A 17,240-nucleotide genomic window follows, 5' to 3' on the forward strand; every position below is an offset into this window, starting at 1 on the left:
AACATTCCTCGCTTCAAGGAATGTAGAGTCTACTGGGGAATACATAAAGTTACAAGTATTTCCAATGAAACATGTACAGTAAGAGAGCTATTCATTAGGCAAAGCCGAGATACAAATTAAGGATTGATCAACTTTCCTTTACCAAGCGGTTGGGAAGAGTGAATAAACATTCTCAGGGATGTTATAGGTAGAAACTGTACCAGCAAAGGGAGAAAGGCATCATATAATGTGGCACCTATAGGAAGTCATACATGAGTCAAATATAGTTGGGTTAGAATAGTAATGAATGTAAGGAAGGGCTGAGACTCTTCCTTATTTGAGAGTGAGATTAAGAAAACAGTGTGGCTGGTGCAACCACTCTGGAAAACAGCATGGAGGTTCCTCAAAATGTTGAAAATAGAACTACCCTATGACCCAGCAATTGCACTACTGAGTATTTACCCTAAAGATACAAACATAGTGATCCGAAGGGGCACGTGCACCCGAATGTTTATAGCAGCAATGTCTACAATAGCCAAACTATGGAACGAACCTAGATGTCCATCAACAGACGAATGGATAAAGAAGAAGTGGTGTATATATACAATGGAATACTATGCAGCCATCAAAAGAAATGAAATCTTGCCATTTGCGATGATGTGGATGGAACTAGAGGGTATCATGCTTAGCGAAATAAGTCAATGGGAGAAAGACAACTATCATATGATCTCCCTGATATGAGGAAGTGGAGATGCAACATGGGGGACTTAAGGGGTTAGGAGAAGAATAAATGAAACAAGATGGGATTGGGAGGGAGACAAACCATAAGTGACTCCTAATCTCACAAAACAAACTGAGGGTTGCTGGGGGGAGGGGGGTTGGGAGAGCGGGGTGGGGTTATGGACATTGGGGAGTGTATATACTATGGTGAGTGCTGTGAAGTGTGTAAACCTGGCGATTCACAGACCTGTACCCCTGGGGATAAAAATACATTATATGTTTATTAAAAAAATAAATTAAAATAAATTAAAAAAAAACAGTGTGGACATAGAATACTGTAGCTGTTGGTCTGACAACAGAAACCGCAAAAGATTTCCTCCCAAACACTTCCTTTATTACCCTAAACCTACTCTTATTAAACACAGAGGAAAATATTTTGCCTGTTTTTTGTGCAACTGTCTGAAAATCCAGTGCTCAACATCTAAGGTTTAAAAAGTACTTTTTAATACAAACAACGCATTTAAGTCTGATGGCCCATTTTTAAGTGGAAGTATCAGAAAGCCAGTACATTAAGTATGACAATAATTTCTTCATAAAATTGTCTTGAAAAGCTAACTTACATGTAAAACTATGTCTTTTTAACACTCACTTAAAATAACCTCTTTCCAGCCTGTCAGTTAACACTTCAAATACTACCATCTCATGAAAATCATTTTGTTGTTTTGAATTTAGCCTCACTTTTTAAATGTAACTAAACATAATTGTTACTTTGAAGTCACTGGTTTAATTATAATAGAAGATGTGGAATTTTTGTAAAACATATGCCCCATATACTCCTATGGAAAAGGAATACACCCAGTTTTAATAACCCAATAAAGGTCTTTAATAGACTTTCAACCAAAGTACGAATACAATACTATAAAAGTAATATTTTTGTTACTATTTCCTCCTTGTGTGCTAAGATTGTACATACATTTTCTTTCTTTTGAAATTTTAATTTGTTTGGTTAGATATCTTCCATGTTTATTCCATTTCCTCAAAATAATACCCAAATCATATACATTGAGACCTACATGTATAGAACCACTTATATAAAAATACAAGTTGGGATTATAGAGTACTATGACTTGTTTTCTTGTGTGACTAGAAAAGAAAGGAAAAACAGGGTTTTGAAGTTTAAATATCAACCGACTGAAGTTGAATAAGCCAACTGAAGTTTATAAAGCTCTCAGCATGAAGGAAGGCCAGACTTAGTTTTTTTTTTTTTTTTTTTTTTTTTTCAAAGTACCCTTTGGATCTCTAGATGGCAACCCATTAAACACCAGTGAGCTTTGTCAAAATACTGGATCTTCAGGGGTATCTCAAAATAATAAAAAGATGTACTCTCATTGCAGGTCTAACAAACACATAGAACATGGTTCCCATCAGATTTATACTAAAGGAAGTATATGTATTTCTTTTTCATATGTATGAAAAAGAAATACAAAAGGAACAAGTTTTTTCTTTAAAATTTTCATGGAAATCCCAGTGAATCTCACAGGGGACAGGCAAAAGCACAAACAAGGATTTAGGTTAATAAATGTTTTTTTTTCCCCCTTCAGGGTGTTTTGTTTTGTTCTAAGAGGGGGAATCTTACAGCACTTTTTTTCCCCAAGTGGAAAAACATTATTTAAAGGAAGTTAAAACAAAAACTATAGTCAATAAATGAAGGGCTCAAAGATTTTCATGAAGTGGTTTGAAAATAAATGCTCTGTGACATCTCACATACTTCCAACAACTCTGACCACATTAAAAAAAAAAGTAAATCAACAAATCTACAATAGGTACAAATTATATACATTTATTTTTTTAATAATTTTAAATAACACTCTTGTATAAATTCTTTTCATATATTCAAATCATACACAAATTTAGAAATGCATCATGAAGCCTAGTACAGCATATGTAGGAGACACGTTTTTAAAATTTGTGTTAGAATTTTAGTGACATACAGATGAGTTTAATGTTTCAGAAACATTTCCTAATCGCTCAGGCTGACATGTAATGCAGGACAGAGTGCGTGTGCCTAGCATGAGAACTCAGCTGCAGATCATGGGCTCTGGGCTAACATAGCTCACGTTGTCACCCCCGCTGCGGTGACTGCATATGCAGAAGGAACCAGGAAGAGAGACTCCCAGCTGCCTTTGGAAAAGCATCATTCAACCACTGCCACCTTAACGATCCATAACATAACCTTCAGTCCATTTGACGTTGTTTGACATCTTCGGATGAACCAGGGGGCTCTTCCTGCTTTTCACTCAGCATAGTCACATGCTCAGTTTAAAGAGGAAAATTGTCGCTAACCTTCCATCACTCCCCTGCACACAGCAAACTCCTGTTAGTTCTCAAACCCCATACTGTCCAAGATCATAACAGACCATAAGTTCTTTGCGGATGAGGCCAGAAATGCTCTCCTTGCTCTGACAGGTTACGCTGGGTTGCTTTTTACTTCTCTGAACTTTCTGTCGGAGAGCTTTCCTTGATGCGTAGATTCAACTCCTACCCACACACCTCAAAGTATAAGAACTAGGGAATGTTCATTACCAGTGCTGTTATGTTCACCGTGTGTCCTACAAAAAACAGAGGACCAAGGTGAATGATCTAATAACCTTGTCCCAACTGAGGCTCTTAGGAAGATGTACTATTGCTTTAGCTCTCTGCCTCCAAAACAGCATGAGAAGGGTAAATGTCCAGAAGGCACTGGCTGACCAAAATGAACTAGTGGGGCACTGAGTATTGCTTTACTGACCAATTTTCTGGGGATGTTAGGGCTAGAGAGCAGCCATGTAATCGGACACTTGGACAAATCCTCTCCCCCCAGATCTCTCTCTTCCCATCCCACATCTGCTCTGTTCTCTCTTCAAATGCAGGTGCCCCTAAGAGTAGAAACACATCAAATCCATAGGACCTTGTATAAGCGAGCTTTAGTTTTTATTACCAGTTTTCTCTATACTTGGAGAAATTCCATTGATAAAAGACACCGGGGAGCTTGACGGTGCAGGGAAGGAGGGGAAAATAAGAGAGGATAGACATAGATATAACAACACTACCTAGGGCATCTGTCAGAAATGAGTCAAGGTTTATGAAAATGAATGAATGAAGATATAATTATCACCTAATAGCAGTATCTGTCATTTATCAATAAGATTCACACTCGCCTTATTTGAAAATAAACACATCTCTAATCCTTATTTAAAAATTCTTCCAATATTATCTCTCTAAAGGAGAGGTGGGATCCCGGTGCTGAACACCATAGTTCATGGAGATCCTGCTTTCAGAGGAACAAATATTGTGTAATGCATATTCCCGATTAGTTTCCTAGCCTGATTTTGCTGGTAGATCACTTCATGATTGATTTAAATTCTACAGCAAAATTATTTTCCCCAGCAAAAAGCAGGGGACACTAAAGAATTTTGTTTAAAACAAATTTTAAGACCTTAATTTTTTTTTCTACTAGAAAGAATTAAGAACATGACCTAGGAGCTGTTAATAAGTACTTAGAGGTTAACGTTCCTTGTGATTCAATGTTTGCAATATCTCTTAAGGTCTGTTTCCAAAAAAATCTCTATATGGCCAGAATCTGGACTATTTGGTTTTGGCTCTTAGACCCCGACAAACACTCATGCTTTCACTATTGGGTTAGCATCTACTTAACAAATGTTTTTTCCTTACCACCCCAATCCGTCATGTTGTGGGGGTGGGGGGCAGCAATCTGGGAGAGAGGCAGGTACGCCAGTTTACACACTTCTTGGAACTGTGCAGTGCCCAGTCTGTACGTGCACAGGGGGCAGCTGCTGGGGAAAGCACATTTCCCCCCTGTTGCTTGGGAGGATTAGTTCACTTTAATGAAGGACAAACTGGTAGTTCTGTTTTCTTATCACCAATACCAGCTTCAGATAGTAATCCTCCTGTGTCCTTTTCACAGTATCTTTCCCAGCTGTACGGTCAGGGACTATAGACAGAAGGAGTCACAGACAGGACTCTTCCCCACAGCCTTCTTTGTCTGTGGCTAGGCGGTTTTTGCATTGGCATATACTTGAGAGAACATGTGCTTCAGTTACGAGACCTAATCCCAAGCCTGATAATGACATACAGTATAGCCTTGAATAAGACATTTAACCTCATCTATACAATGGGGACAATAATTACTTCCTCAGGGGGCTATGGTGAGGAACAGAGGACACATATATAGAAAGGTGCTTTGTGAACTGCAAAGGCTCTAGCAACATTCACAGATTTTAATACAATGTAATGTCACTAACCTCTACTCTCATGAGCAATGGCCAAATATTCAGAGCACCTCGGGTTACCAAAAGTCAATTATCTGTCTGTCCTTCCTCCAGAACATCATCTCTAAAACCTGAGAAAACTTAGGGGTGTCCTATAGAGGGATGACCAAATTCCAGGTTTTTCTTGGGGGGAGTTGAGCAAGGCTGTCAACTTGGATTTCCTAGGTCAGATCTAATAAATCTTTGCTTTTTCTCTAACCATTTGACAGTTTGCTGTTCCTAATAAATATCGTATTTGACTTCTTGCTGCTTGTCGTGGCTTGCTTAACCCATAGTCAGTATCATAACAGATGAGAGCAACAGTACGTGGCCTCTAGGGAAAAACCGTGTCTGAAAGCAAGGATGTAACTGTACCCACCCACCTCCAGAGCTACCCTCTAACTGGACAAGAAGATAGCAGAACTGTAGCTCTGTAGGAACATGGTACACACCTCATCTGGTGTGTACCTGGCATCTGGGTGATAAGCTTTCAAATGTAGAAGGTATTTTTTTAGAGAAGGATGGAGGAAGAATATAAATATTTCACAGGCATGAAAACAGGGGATCCCAAGTGATAGGATGGCTTTTCTTTTGGAACTAAAATATTTCTAATTCCTTTGGAAGACTATCTTTTACATTTAGAGACTTTCTTTTTTCATGAGGCTATGTTCTACATTAATCTATGTAAAATATGCAGACTGGTTAATGTCTAATCGGGGGAGTCCTTTGGAGAGTGCAGTCTCTGTCCCAGCTTCACAATCAATGACTTAAAAATCTATTGCTTGTATCTATAGTAAGTCAGAGAACATATAACTCTACTTTGAGACTGAGAAAGGGAAAGAAAAGTTAGAAACATTCAACCTCTTATAAATTTCAACAGTGTCCAAAGAGGGACTAAAAATGACTGATGGTCACCAGAGTCCCAGCTCTAGCAATATTGCCATCTATGTTATGCTATTTTAACCAATCCCATATTTTCTTTTTACAACACCATTAACTGCTGTACAAATAAATTCTAGATGATAAAATATGACATGATTTTTTTTTTACAAATAGATACAAATACAATGTTGACCAGATATGCTACATTAACTATATACACCTTATTTCTCTAGAGGCAGGAAGAGTCCTTATTTTTAGACAATTTACCATTTACACTGAGCCCTAAGGAGGACCATCAGCTTCCTGCTCCCAGATGTTGCCTTCATCTTTCTACCATTAGAAGTTTATCCTGTGCTTTGATCCTGTCATCGAGCAAGAATTTAGGAAGGAAAAATCAGCCTTTCTAAAGATCTTCTTGAGACTCTTCTGTCCTTATTTTAGAAATAATTGAGATTGTTTACTGAGATATGGCCCAGACATTAAACTTTCTTCAGTGATGTCTTTTAGCACAGTAAAAGGAATATCATCCCTGACTCTCCTTTTTAAAAAAGGTGTCTCGGGAATGGAGATGAAGTCTTCGGGCAGTCCTTCCCTCTCCACTTCCATCCTGTTTCCGCTGGTTTGGTGAACACTTCCCCAGGAGTCCATTCAGAGGTCAAAGGAGATGTGGGCTGTACTGTGGGATTCAGCCTTTCTCTACTCCCATGTAGTTTGGTACAAAAATATCCTTTACTACAAGTCCTTATTGACAGCGACTGCTTCAGATCTTCATGGGGGAAATTAAGAGTAATGGGCTAAGTGCATTACAAATTTGTACCTGAAAATTTCAGATGCTCTCTATGCCTTTGCAAACTCTACCCAGACCTCGTCTGGCCTAGGAGCTGATGCTGTCTTAGTGAGCACTGTGTTCTAACAATCCAGACAATGGTTCTAGCTCCTTAGGCTTTGTAGTTATGTATGGGAGTCGTCAGGGTCAGTTGCCCGTTGGGAGCCACTTCATTACCATCATCTTCCAAGAGTCCTGACACATCTGCATTGGGAATGCTGTCATGGTAGCTGCTGAAACTGATATTGTCTTCTTTTAGCTCGATGGTCCAAAAGGGGGCATTGAGTTTCCGGTTTTGGTACTCCCGGTACATATAGACAGCCCCCACAAAGCCCATCAGCAGCACCACCACAATGATGATGACTGTCAAGATGATGATGTTAAACTGGGTCCATGAAACATCAGCTAACGCTGATGTGCTGTTTTCAGCAGAGCTTACTGAAAAGATAGTCTGCAGGGTTGTGGGGGTAAATGTACTATTTATAACAGGGGTGGGCACTGATGTGGTCAAAGAGGCATTGGAAACCAAAATGGTAGAACCTTCAGGTGTTGGAACAATAACTTCTGAAAATAAAAACAGAGAATGAAATGTAAAAGACAAAATTATCTAGTTTTAAGAAACAATAAAAGAAATACACATGGGAGTGGAAGTTGATATGGGATGTTGACATGATATTCTGCTTTAAGGTAATGCAAGTTAAAAATAATTTTTAAAGAAATATAGTGAAAAGAATCAAGGTCTAGAAAGCTAGATTATTACATTCCATGGCTGTTCTCCATAATGTATAATATTAAATCTTTGGAAAAATTCTGATGTTGGAATTCCCTACCCTTCTTGTTTCTTGGATAGATTCATAGACATTCCTGCAAACAGTAAATACATCATTATTGAGTCCTGAGTCACTTGGGTAAAAGTGACAGGGATGAAAAGGCAATTATTTGAACTAAAATAACTTCAACATGTCTAATGGCGTTTCATAAGGGTGAAATTCTCTTCAAAAGAGGAAAAAACAGAATAAGGAAAATTGTATTTCTAGTCACTTCTGAAAAACACAATTTAAATGTCCAAAGTTGATGTCAGCCAAGAGAAAACACAGCCTTCCTTTAATCATGTGTAGTAATTCTTCCTTTGTGTAGATCATTGATGATTTCATAATTAAAGTGTTACTGTGACACAGCCCAGTAGAAATACCCAAAAAAGGCTTGGGAATCAAGTAGATCTGTGTGACTATAGATGAGTAAGTGAATCTTGTTAACACTGAGGCTCCTCATCTGTAAAATGGGAATGATAATACCTACATTGCGGAGTTCCTGGGAGGGTTAGCTGAGACAGTGTGCTATGGAGCGTTACTGCATAGAACGTTCCCAGGGCTCGGCGCATCCTAGGCACTTGATAAAATGCTGCTGTTGTCATTCTAATTCATCACCACAGTCAGACACATTAATCTGTCGCCAAAAGAGGCATTTTTGTTTTTTTACATTATCTAGTAACTAAAAAAAAAAAAAAAAAATCATCATGGTCCTATCAGCTAAGTATGAATGAAGCATGCTTCCAAATGTCACTAGCTCTCCAGGCTAGTGACAGCATTCTAGCTCTGTCTCTTAGCCTTGATCACAACAGACTAAGGATATCAAGAAAATGGCAGAGGGACGACACTTGCCACAGACCATCAACCCAGTATTCAGCATCTGTCAGGATGTCAAAGAGTGGTTTCTAGAAGATCATGGTCTAATCGCTCTGTGACCCAATAAAGCTTGAATATCTCTAACTCATCCTGAATCTCTAATCATCAATTTTTATCTAAACCTTTACAGACCTTAACTGCAAGAAACATTTTGCCATATGAGTAACTTTTTCTTTTAAAAGTCAAAAGGGATATTATTATTCTTTTCTCTTTCCTTCACCATCCATGGGAAAACTCAAGCCCAAAGTGAGAGCAGAAGCCACGGTGGACTCTTGTTTCTCAGCTGGAACTTCTGACCAGATTATAGGTCCCTACTTCCAAAGACCTTTGATCGTCCCTGGGAGTGATGAGAATATAGGAAGGAAAGGATAAAAGAAATGATAGGACTTTTATTAACATAAAAATGAAAATAGATGAAGAGAAAATGTGGGAACCCTGCAATGACTTTGTCGTGGGCCTCAGATTTCTGGAGTTGACTCTGGAGCAGCAGGGGAGCAGCGGGAATAGAAGGAAATCCCTTTGGGCAAATATCTATCAAAATCTATTTCCAGAAAACTCCTCTGGTGGGATCGGAAGGTTTTATAAAGCTAAAGGTAGGTGTCCTGAACTTTTCACTGCTAGGCTTAGATATTAAATGTACCACCTTAGGTGAAGTTTTACCTTTCTTGATGCAATTTCCCTCGAGGTCTCGGACATAGCCTTCGAGACAGTTCTCACACCAAAACCCAGTGGTGTTATGGAGGCAGCTGATGCATTCACCGCTCTCGGGCTTACAGATCTTTGGAGTTGTCATTGGGTCCACATGGCCATGACACTGGCACTGGGTGCAGATGCTGTCAGAATTGTAGTAGCCATTTTCACACATGTTGCAGTTCTGGCCTGTGTAACCATCTTTACACTGGACACACTCAGGTTCCAATTTACCCAATTCTAAAAGTGAGAGAACACCAAAGTAATTCAGCACAGCCCCAAGCTACAGTTAAAAATGCAAAAAACTACTAGTCCTCAAAATGGTTTTTAAACCTTGCCTACCTGCCTCTCAAACTTAAAGAGACTAATGATCTATAGCTCATTTCTTAATTCTTAATTATCCAGTTTATTGTAAAAATGATGAGGGCCCACCCAGGTAGAGAACAGAAGAAATATGCTTACATAAGGAATACGAATAATTGTAATGATGAGATACTTGTGATTTTTTTATTGCTTCTTTAGTCCTGACAGATGAAATAAACATGACTTTAACAAAACTTCCTCATCTCTCCCGTAAGTCTCATTTCATATATGTATTTGGATTTGGCTGCAAATCCCTAGAAAGAAAAACCTTTGCTGTTTTTATAATGCCCCTTCACCTCCTCTCACCCTGTTCTCACTCCTCTTCGCCCAGAACTTCATTTTTCAACACACTTGAGAGGAACTGATAGCTGATTGCCTGGTTTTTCCTCTCAAAATGAATAATTTGAGGAAGGCCTTACTTAAGACACAGCTGCCTGTCGATGTCACTGCTGAACAAGGGCAGCGAAGACACTCTTTCGTGGCACCAGGACTCAGATAAAAACCTTCTTTGCATTCTTCACAGTGATCCCCTTTGCTATTTTCCTGGCAGTTTAAACAAGCACCTAAAAGAAGCAAATTATTTTAAGTAGTTAAAGATTTACTCTGAAAGCACAATAACTGTAAATAAATTATACCTGTGACCAAAAGACCTTATGAGTTCACCGGAAGAAGTGATCTGACAGGAATTAGATAGAGTTCAGTTTCTACCCCATCTTATTTCTACATTGGCCACGTCTGTGAGGTCTGTGCCCCTTCTAGATTGTAAACTCTAGGGAAAGCCTGGTTACATGAGTAGAGAGCACTAAGCCTGGGTTGATGGTTAATTACATATGGAAAGCAGGCCAACTTTTTTCAAATTAAAAATAAAAACAATCTAAAGACCTACTTAAAAAAATAATAAATGACATACTATTTTCATAGTTTGGATGCTATATTTAAATAAGTGAACTAGACCTATATGTATGAATATGCATGAATCTTGAAAATGATGTTGGTTGAAAAAAGCCAATCACAGAATGATAAAAAACAGATGAAGAGTACTTCTTTATTGTGTAAAATTTTAAAAAACATACTGGGGCGCCTGGGTGGCTCAGTGGGTTAAAGCCTCTGCCTTCAGCTCAGGTCATGATCCCAGGGTCCTGGGATCAACCCACATCGGGATCTCTACTCGGTGGGGAGCCTGCTTCCGCTTCTCTCTCTGCCTGTCTCTCTGCCTACTTGTGATCTCTGCTTGTCAAATAAATAAATTAAAAAAAAACATATTAAACAATACTAAGCAAATGGATACAGAATATACTAGGTAAATGGATACATACATACGATATGCAGTAAAAATTAAATGTGGACTGAGGAGGTATAGGGGAATTATATGTTCTGCTTATCTTTGTGGAGGGAAGGAGAAAAAACTAGGGGAAAAAAGAGAGGACTCCAATTGTATTTCAAATTTGCTATTTCAAATATGTAACTATATATAATATGTATAGATATTAGGCAAAATACCAAAATGTTAATATTTATTATTTCCAGATGTAGGTACATGAGTATGCATTATTTTATTCTCCATACATTTTTATATTTAAAAAATTAAAGATCAAAGTAAAAACAATTAATTAATAGGAGTGCCTGTTGTCTCAGTCCGTACAATGTGTGACTCTTAATCTCGGGGTCATGAGTTTGAGCCCCATGCTGGGTGTAGAGATTATTTTAAAAAAAGTAAATAAATAAAAACTTAAAAAAAAATGGGGCTCCTGGGTGGCACAGTGGGTTAAACCATTGCCTTCAGCCCAGGTCATGATCTCGGGGTCCTGGGATTGAGCACTGCATCAGGCTCTCTGCTCAGCGGGGAGCCTGCTTCCCCCTCTCTCTCTGCCTGCCTCTCTGCCTACTTGTGATCTCGCTCTCTATCAAATAAAAAAATAAAATCTTAAAAAAAAAAACTTAAAAAAAAAAAACAATTAGTAGAGGAAATGAAAAGGAATGAGGAACAGCAAAGTGATGTGTTTTGTAGTAATCCTCCTATGGTACCCTATTAGTAAGGATATTGTCCTGGCACTGAAGCAGCATAGTGTCTGAAAACAGAAGATGAAAAAGTGAAGTGTAATTAACATCCCTTCTGTAAGGGGCCACAAAGATGCACAGAGACTCTTCCAACTGCCATTATTGGAATAAGTGAGAAAATATGACATAGAAACCTAAGACAATGAAAATTCACATGATCAGCCAAAAACCATTCAATACCAAAACTATTCATAAACAGTTGTATTTGATTTCTTTTTGTTATGAGTAAAATATTTACAAAAAAAGGAGAGAGAGACTGAGGTTGTGAAATAAAATGGTCTGACAACTGGATCAAAATTTGAAAAACCAAATAATGACAATGTTATTAACACACATGGCACATCTAAATTCTTAAGTGATTACAACAGAGTTCCCCAAACTTCATGAACAGATGGGGAAAGACAGGTTCAAAAGCTTATCACCTAAACAATTAACTTTGAACTGAATCAAACTCGCATGCAAATGTTGCTTTCAATCATATAATTTTTTTAAGATTTTATTTCTAAGTAATCTCTATACCCAACATGGAGCCTGAACTCATGACCCCAAGATTGAGAGTCGCCTGCTCTGCTGGCTGAGCCAGCCAGGTGTCCAGTCATATAACTTTTTAAGGCCTGCTAGTGTTAATGATAATTTTCACATATATAACAAAGTGGTAGTATATTCTCATATGGTGCTAAACACATGAGGTACTGATATCTTTCCAGATCTTATATCCTGATTCCCTTCAGCTATGTATCTTTGCGACAATAAAAATAGCTGAAAAATACATACTAAGAAACTGCAAACTGTGGATTTTAGCTCTACAAATAACATAATCTTTTGTTTGTTGTTTGTTTAGGGAGGAAGGAGGAGAGGCGGAGGGAAAGGGGGAGAGAGAATCTTAAGCAGGTTCCATGCCCAGCAAGGAGCCCAACACAGGGCTCCATCTCACAACCCTGAGATCATGACCTGAGCCAAAATCAAGAGTTGGACACTCAACCAACTGAGTCACCCAGGCGCCCCAACAGATAAGATAATCTGAAATGTTAAAGTGTTTTGCAGTTAGGAAAAATCAAAACCTGCATTATGTATAAAATGTGGCCACGTGCTCGCCCCTTATTAAAAATGTGCAATGGAAATAATTTTTAAGAAAACAAGTTCTGATAAAGTCCTGAACTTTCAAAATATGTTAATAGTCCTCTGAGAGAATATGGATGTTTGAGGAAAGAAGTGTTCCAATAACATGCCATTTGCATGTGACTAATGGGGCAAGAACAGGTCATATCACTATTCTTATTTAAAAATGATAAATACATATACTGTTAATATCTTGCTTCTACCATGCTATTGGGCTTACATGCTTATTGTTTGGGGGCTTTTTACTATTTTAGATAAAATCTCAAGACTTGGCGCTTATCACAATATCATTCTGTTCTTTTAAACCATTTATATTAGAATATAATTTTTTTAGAAATTATAAAATTTATAACAATTAAACATTTTTCCAGAAGAATTTATTTCTGTTTGTTTTATGCCGTTCCCTACAATGAGAAGTCAATGAGAAAAAATAACCCTACGTGGTAAATTGTCTCAAAAGGAAAGATGAAAACTTTACTCAAAACGTAAGATGAAAACAAGTCTAATAATAAGACTCATTACTTGACACTGCTTCAAAAAAAGTATGCACCTGGAACACAGCCACAGAGAAAAAAAATTAATACATTACGACAGATAGACATAAATACAGCAGAGTGCTAACAGTAGCTGTGAGGGCAAGTCCTTTTGGTTTCTCCCCTCTAATTTTCAAGTAGCTGGTCTGCATGTACCCTTTTTTTGTTGCTGTCTTGATTTTTTTTCCTGATTACAAAACTAATACACTATAAACTATCACATGCATATTATAAAAATATTTCAAGAATGTAAGCAAGTTTAAAACATTTCATGAGAAACTTGGAGGAAATGTTTTTATAATAACAATAAAGATCATAGCCTTTCAAACCCACATCCCGTAGGAACTGATGGTGTGGATTCGCCTTTCTAACAGCTTATAGTTCCTCTTGAGGAGGCAAGAGAGCATAAGGAACCTGGTTTTTAATGTCAGATCTGAGTTCCACTCCCAATGGAACCTCTTACCAGTATGAGACCTTCAGGAAATAGCTTCTCTGACTCTCATTTTTCTAATCTGAAAAGTGGGATAATTCTTGGGCTAATGATTTAATGTAACATGAGTATTTCAAAGAGTGAAAAACTATTCCATAAGACAAATATTCTCTCTTTATGTTTCAATTTCCTCATCTATAAATTAAGAAAGCTGCACTGGATGAAATCTAAGTTCCCATTAAAATCTAAAAGTTGAGGGTCTCTCTTTTATGATAAAAGATATGTAAAATTTAGCTCAAGTTTAATTTTATTATACTTTGCCGGCAACCTCCCAAAATACAATAATACTGTCTTAAAATTCACATTCTCTTTGTTGAAAGATGGCCAAAGGAGCAGATTACCAATTTAAAAAAAAAGAAAGAAAGAAAAAAAGAAGTGAGTGTTTCCTGAAGATGATCTCATGCTCGCTGGCTAGGCAGCAAACCAACCTGGTAGGGGTAACCAGGAAGGCAACCAGTCAAAGAAAAGAATGTGGAGCTCCTTTCCAACCAAATTCAATGCAACACTTTGAAAACATAAATTGCCACCTGTAAAAAGACTTGTCCTTATTTATTTTGTCATTCCATAGTTTATATATAAACCTGTCAGAAATACAGCAATGTGCTTTGTTGTGGGAAGAAATGCTTGATCCTCCCTATAGAGGAGAAGGCAAATTTTAACTGTCAAAAAGAGAGAAAGCCAAGCCCAAGTGAACAAGGGAGAGTAATAGAAGATAAAGTCAGAGAGAAAGGCAGGGGCCACAAAATGTAAAGTCATGCAGGCTATAGAAAGAAGTCTGAATTTTACTCCAGGAGGGATAGGAAGCCGTCCAAGGGTTTAAGCACAGGAATGACGTGATGTGGTTTTACATTTTAAAAAGATCACTCTGGTTGTTCTGTGGAGACTGGACTGTATTGGGGTGGAGCTCTGGTGTGAGAGGATAAGAGAGGAGGCAGAGAGATAAGATGAGGTCAGAGAGTGGCACAGTAGTTCAGAGATGACAGGGGCTTGGACAAGGATGACAGTAACAAAGGTCATAAACAGTGGTCAGATTCACAGTGTATTTTGAGTGCTGGGCTGATAGAACTTGCCGATGGATTGGTTATTTGCAGTGAGTAAAAGAAAGGAACCAAATATGACTTCTAGGCTTTGGACTGCGCAACTGGCTAAATGGTGTCAGTCACCAAAATGAACACGAGGAGTAAGGCAGGCTTGGTCTACAGGGTAAAATAAAGAATTGTTTTGGATATCTTGGGGGTTTGATGCCAGTTGAGGCATTCAGACGAAGATGTCCAATATACTATTAGATCTTTGAGTGTAAAGATCAAGGGAGAAATATAAATCTGGTAGTGAGCACAGACGTAGATGGCATTTTAAATTAAATCCAGGGGACTGAATGAGATCACTTAGGGGACAGTATAAATGGAGAAGACAAACGTGTAAGATTTATTTATTTATTTTAGAAAGAAAGAGAGAGAGAGCACACATGCAGTGTGGGGAGGTACAGAGGGAGAGGGTAAGAATCCTTAAGTATATTCCCCACTGAGCATGGAGAATGACACAGGTCTTGGTCCCAGGATCCTAAGATCATAACCTGAGCCGAAACCAAGAGTGGGATGCTTAACCAACTGAGCCGCCCAGGTGTCCCAAGAAGAACAAAAATAAATAAATCTTCTAAAAAAAAAAAAAGAAAGAAATATACCATGTGAACATAAAGTTCTAGTTTGAAAAAATAATAGCCTCCCCACCTCCATTTTAAAGTAAATATATACTCAATAAAGAAAATCTAGAAAATACAGGAGAGTAGAAGAAAAAAAAATCACCATAAGAAATATGTCACTAAGATTTTGAATACTTTTCCTGGAAAACTTTCCTTACGTATAGAAGTTTAAGTTTTGCTTTTCAAATAGTCTAACTATATGGCCATGTCATTTCACACCCTGCTTTTTTCACCCTCTCATGTTGTTATATACACCACTCTTTAAAAAATTTTAATGACAACCTAATAGTTGCTATTTGTTGATTACTCATAATAAGCCAGGTACTGTATTAAATATTTTATAAATAATATTGCACTGAGTCATTACAACAACCCATTAGACAGTTACTGTTATTATCTGCATTTCTACGCGAAGATACAGGCTACGTAATTTGGCCAAAGTAAAGACAAGATTGTACTTGCTGTGCTCTTAACCACGTACTGTCTAGGTAACATAATTGGCTTCATTCTCTGTTGATAGAAATAGGGTTGTCTAATTTTTAGAATTATAACTACCACTTTAGTAAGCTTCTTTGAACATAAAGCTTTTTATGAATTTAGAATTATTTCCTCAGATTTCTGGAAACAAAATTACTGGATCAAGGAGATATTCTGAAGACTGCAATACACATTGTGGAACCGTTTTCCAAAGTGTTTTTCCCCAGTATATTTTATCACAAAAAGGTTGCTTTAAAATCTGGTTCATCTAAAACACAAGGTCTAGAAAAAGACTAGAAAAGGGAAACGTTTAAGGACTGTGAAAACATAGTAAGTGGCCACCAGAGGGCAGTCGTATCACAGCGCTGTTGAAAAATCTTTGAGACAAAAGGAAAGGCTGATTATATATTAAGCTTGCAGGTTTAAATTAAGTACTTGCATCCCTTCGTGTTGAGTTCCACTTTTATTATATTTCCAAACAGAGAAACTGTTTATTTCTCTTATTATTATCTGCTTTTAGAAGTCATAACCATGGAAAGGATATCTTTTGCCTTAAATTATCTTGAGCAAGGACAGGTTGGGAGTTACTTGACATTAAAGACAGCTACCTCATTGCTGCAAGCAAAACTAGCAGTGAGACCCAGCAGTGTAGACCACCTTCTTACTGTATAAGACCTACGGAGAAATATAAATCAACTCAGTATGAGGAAGTATTCCTGTGCTTAAACAGGACTGAAATTTATCTTTCCGCTGTGTGTTTTTCCATTCGTTTGTTCATTCACCTATGCACTATTCACCTAACAAACATGTGAGTACTGACTACATGCCAAGCGCCATGCTAGAGACTATGTACAATGATGAACAAAACTGATATTGCCCCTGTCCTCACGGAACTTACAATGTAGTGATTATGCCACACATGACTCATAATCACAAATACATTCATAATTATAAACTATGATAGGTATTGTAACAAAAAATACAAGTGCGTATGCCAGTGTATAATTGGGGACTGTCATTCAGCATGGAGTATCAGGAACTGCTTTCCAATGTAGTAAACTTTAACTGAAGGCCTTAAGGAAAAATGATAAGGCAAAGGGGCTAACGGTGGGGTAGAGGTATATTAGAAAGACCGTTCTAGGCAGAGGAAAGATCATGTATGTAAACCTTAGGACAAGGAAACTTATCTTGTTTAAGGGATAGAAGCCAGTATGACTAGATCACAGGCAGTTGAGAAAAAGAATAGTACAAGAGAGAACCAGTAAGTAGCCAGGGACCAGATCACATAACAGAAAAAAATAACACAATTTCTCCTAAATCAATTTGTTTCACCATGGACTAGAGGAGAAAAATGAAGAATTTCAAATGCTTTCCAGGGTACTTTCAATTTCAAGTACTCTACCCTGTTCTCA

At 37.7% G+C, this 17,240-nt stretch overlaps 1 protein-coding gene across 1 annotated transcript in view; it reads right to left on the reverse strand.

The window, feature by feature from the left end:
• Positions 1 to 4,707: 4,707 nt before the first annotated feature.
• Positions 4,708 to 17,240, reverse strand: part of MEGF9 (multiple EGF like domains 9) — an 81,335-nt gene continuing 68,802 nt past the window's right edge. Inside the window, exons 4-6 of the mRNA XM_032865729.1 lie at positions 9,872 to 10,015; positions 9,060 to 9,329; positions 4,708 to 7,278 (exon numbers count right to left, since the gene is read on the reverse strand). Coding sequence (XP_032721620.1) covers positions 6,827 to 7,278; positions 9,060 to 9,329; positions 9,872 to 10,015 — 866 coding nt within the window. The 3' untranslated portion in view covers positions 4,708 to 6,826. The remainder of the gene's footprint in view (positions 7,279 to 9,059; positions 9,330 to 9,871; positions 10,016 to 17,240) is intronic.

Source organism: Lontra canadensis, unplaced genomic scaffold, assembly GCF_010015895.1.
Source record: "Lontra canadensis isolate GAN:19392208 unplaced genomic scaffold, GSC_riverotter_1.0 scaffold30, whole genome shotgun sequence".
Classification (NCBI taxonomy): Eukaryota; Metazoa; Chordata; class Mammalia; order Carnivora; family Mustelidae; genus Lontra; species Lontra canadensis.